The sequence below is a fragment of the Propithecus coquereli genome, unplaced genomic scaffold (genome assembly GCF_000956105.1).
Source record: "Propithecus coquereli isolate 6110/MARCELLA unplaced genomic scaffold, Pcoq_1.0 Scaffold114, whole genome shotgun sequence".
Classification (NCBI taxonomy): domain Eukaryota; kingdom Metazoa; phylum Chordata; class Mammalia; order Primates; family Indriidae; genus Propithecus; species Propithecus coquereli.
Window position 1 is genome coordinate 708,067 of NW_012135414.1, and position 3,767 is coordinate 711,833.

At 42.7% G+C, this 3,767-nt stretch overlaps 1 protein-coding gene across 2 annotated transcripts in view; it reads right to left on the minus strand.

Moving 5' to 3' along the window:
• The window catches only part of POLR1E (polymerase (RNA) I polypeptide E, 53kDa), a 16,662-nt gene that overhangs the window by 8,766 nt on the left and 4,129 nt on the right, over nt 1-3,767 (minus strand). For both annotated transcript variants that reach the window (XM_012656886.1, XM_012656892.1), the window contains 2 exons: nt 1,648-1,706; nt 411-555 (listed from right to left, as the gene is read on the minus strand). In XM_012656886.1, the coding sequence (XP_012512340.1) occupies nt 411-555; nt 1,648-1,706 (204 nt within the window). The remainder of the gene's footprint in view (nt 1-410; nt 556-1,647; nt 1,707-3,767) is intronic.

The following is a 3,767-nucleotide window of genomic DNA, read 5'->3' on the forward strand; positions in this document are numbered from 1 at the left end:
TATTCAAGGTGCTGAAGACCAAAAAATGATCCATAAACCCAATGAAAAACTCCACCTCTGGAGGCCTGTTCCATCATCAGCACATCAGCCTTTTTGACCAAAGTCAAAGAGAGACTTGAGGCCTTCTCCCTCCTCTGTGCCCTGTAGGATATAACCCTGGCACCCAGAACACGTCATGCCCATGTCTGTTCCTTGCCTGCGTCCTCTACTCAACTGTAAGCTGAGGGCAGGGCCATGTCAGATGTTTCTTTCTACTTCCAGAGCCTGTCACTGAGAAGGCCTTTAGCAAGAGGCAAGAAGGAATTCAGCCCTAACTCCCACCATCCCCCCTGTGGGGTGGATAAAAGTTCCCAAGAGAAGAGAAAGCTGTCATTATGGGCAGTTGGAAAGCCCAAGTGCCAACTGCTTACCAGTCACACCCTTCGTATCAATGATATTCTCTGCGGCCTTAGCTACTGCACGATTCAAAGATTCATTGCCAACTCTGTTCATTCTCCTGGAGTTCAGCGCTCGCTTCTGTTTGGTGGTCCCAAAGGCTTCAATACAAGAATCCATCTGTGCAAGAGACAAACCTGGTTACTACGGACAGAATGGCGGGCACTGCTACTCCTAGTTGTGCAACAATAGAAAAACTCCCAACATCCCTTAACCATCATCACCTCACCTATAAATAAGGCAGAGTCATAGCTCATCACTTCATAGGACTGTTGTAGCATCAGATGTTACTAATAGATTTGAAGTACTTACTTTGTAAACTGTAAAGGGCTATGTACAAATAAACAGCATCATCAGCAAAATGAAAAGACTTCTTTAGAATCAGGGCTGGTAAATCTGTGGCTCACAGATTAGCATTCTCCCGCCCTACACCCATAACAGACACCCGTAAGAGATCACTCACTCCTTCCCTCAAAGCTGGAGGTAGCCTCATACCCCTTCTCAATACAGTGCCCCAGCAGCACCAGAGGTTCAATCAATTTGCCATCCTGGGGTGAGATGACCTTTGTAGCAAACTTCTGCATTAAAAATCCTAAAGTTTGGCCAGCACTCTGGGAGGCCAAGGTGGGAGGATCGCTTGACTGTAGGAATTTAAGACCAGCCTGAGCAAGAGCAAAACCCTGTCTCTACAAAAAAATAGAAAAATTAGCCAGGTGTGGTGGCAGATGCCTCTGGTCTCAGCTACTCAGAAGGCTGAGGCAGGAGCATCACTTGAGCCCAGGAGTTTGAGGTTACTGTGAGCTATGATGGTGCCACTGTTCTCTAGCTGGGAGCTGGGGCAACAGAGTGAGACTCTGTCTCCAAAAAAAAAAAAATCCTGAAGTTTACTTTGTTTTAATGTGACAGTTTTCAGGCTACAACCAATGTTTTCTGAAACAAACTAAGTCCTAAAAATAAGTATTATGCTACACCTTTATCAGCCCAGAGGACAGATACCAAACATTGGCACAGAGTTGCATTCAGCTGCCCTTGACAGGGGCAGAGACCAAAGAAGACTCTGCAGGCACAAATTGTCCAGAGAACCACACACTGAATGTGCTGGAAACAGCCAGGGAGACCCCTGAGTTCAACAAGCCCCTTTTACTGATGGAAAAACCCAAGGCCCAAAAGGAACTTGTTTAAGGTCCCACATCTTAGTTCTGTCACACTCACCTTTTCTCTGTAAGTTCTGGTCTGACTCTCTAGTGTCAGTTCACTCTCAATTGATTCATCTATCAAAACACACAAAAACAGAGAGAAACAAAAAAGTAAACTGTAAGGCCTATAAATAGTATTTAATATTTGTTTAACAGTTAATTTAAGAAAAATAGATTTCTTTGCTATAGGATTTCCCTGAGCCTAATATGATGTATATTGTAAACATTTTTTTGTCTTAGAGACAGGGTACAACCAGGCTAGAGTACAGTGGTGTCATCATAGCTCATAGCAACCTCAATCTCCCACGCTCAAGTGATCCTCCTGCCTCAGCCTCATGAATAGCTGGGACTACAGGTGAGTACCACTACACTTAGCTAATTTTTAATTTTTTTGTAGAGATGGGGTCTTGCTTTGCTGCCCAGGCTGGTATTGAACTCCTGGGCTCAAGCGATCCTCCCGCCTCAGCCTTCCAAAATGTTAGGATTACAGGCATGAGCCACCACACCCAGCCATGAATAGTTAATATGTAGCTTTTATATATAATCAGAGAATTTGGAGAATAGATTAGGAAGTCAAATAAAGAGGTCATGTGGTCCAACCTCTTCATTTTACAAATAAAAAAAAATGAGGCCTCCAGGTGAAATGACTTGCCCTAAGTCAGTTCACCAGGCAATGGCAGAGATAGGATTAGAAACCAAATCCTTGGCTCCTTCCAGTAAATACTTTTGCTGTCCTGTTAAAAGACCTAAAAGTAGGCATAAACATGAGGTATGTATTACTTACATGATGCTCTCTAATCCTCCATAATGTATTCAAATAAGGGGCAATATAATCTAGTGGACAAGAGCACAAGCTCTGGAGTGGCCTCACCTGTGTTATCTCAGACATCTGTCGACAGAGTCATCTACCCTCTGTGCCAGTTTCATCACTGGTAAAAAAAAAAAAAAAAAAGGAGTATCAGTGCCTACTCCAGAAGGCTGCTGTGTAAAGTACGTGATGTAGTGCATCGAAGTGCTTAGAACAGTGACTAGCACACAGTAAGGACCCAATATAAATGCTATGTGTGTGGGTATGCTAGCCAGAATAAACCAATATTTATAAATTGTTTACATACAAAAACAAAAATGTGTTTAATCAACAAATAAACAATTTTCCTTGCCTCCTTGGAATTTAGAAGAACATTTGGAGGACGATTTAAATGCAGATAGCTGGGTGCCGCGGCTCATGCCTATAATCCCAGCACTTTGGGAGGCCAAGGTGGGAGGATGGCTTGAGGCCAGGAGTTCGAGACCAGCCTGGGAAACATAATAAGACCCAATCTCTACAAAAAATAAAGAAATTAACCAGGTGTGGTGGCATGTGTGTGTGGTCCTAGCTACTGGGGAGGCTTAGGCAGAGGATTGCTAGAGCCCAGGAGTTCAAGGTTGTGGTGAGCTATGATCACACCACTGCACTCCAGCCTGGGTAACAGAGTGAGACTCTGTCTCTTTTTAAAAAAAAAAAAAGGTAGTTCTATTTGTTTGCAAAGCAGGACATTCTTAACCATATGCTCTAAGCCTATGGTTCCCCAGGAAATTCACAGATGGGTATCAGGACTTAAGGGCGCTTTATAATTATGTATAAAATCCCATATATATTTTTATGTATTAGGCATGTTTCTGGGAAGTAGATCCAGGCTCTTATCAGATTCTTAAAAGGGTTGGAACCACTGCTTTGAGGGAATAAAATTGGAACTAACATCTCTGAAGATTTCAGGCCAATCTATAATAATCCTTCCCTACCTACACCCTCCCCTGCCATCGTTCTCAGTATTTAAGGGCACCATAAGGATTCAAGTTTTGAGATTTAGGGAACAGGAACCTCTTGAGTCTGACCCTCTTATTTATCATGTCAAAAGATCTCACTCTATCCCTGAGCATACTAAGATGACAAAGCAAAGAAGCAATGCAACTTTTTCCACAGGATTAGGGAAAAAATAGACCTTTCCCAAATTAGTGTAGAGACTTTTCAGCAATGTGAAAGTTACTATTTAACCTATAAGCAATTTCCTTCACCTACCAGAAATTCTAAAACCTCTACTCCAACAGTTAAGAATTAAGAACCCTATAATCCTAGCACTCTGAGAGGCCAAGGCA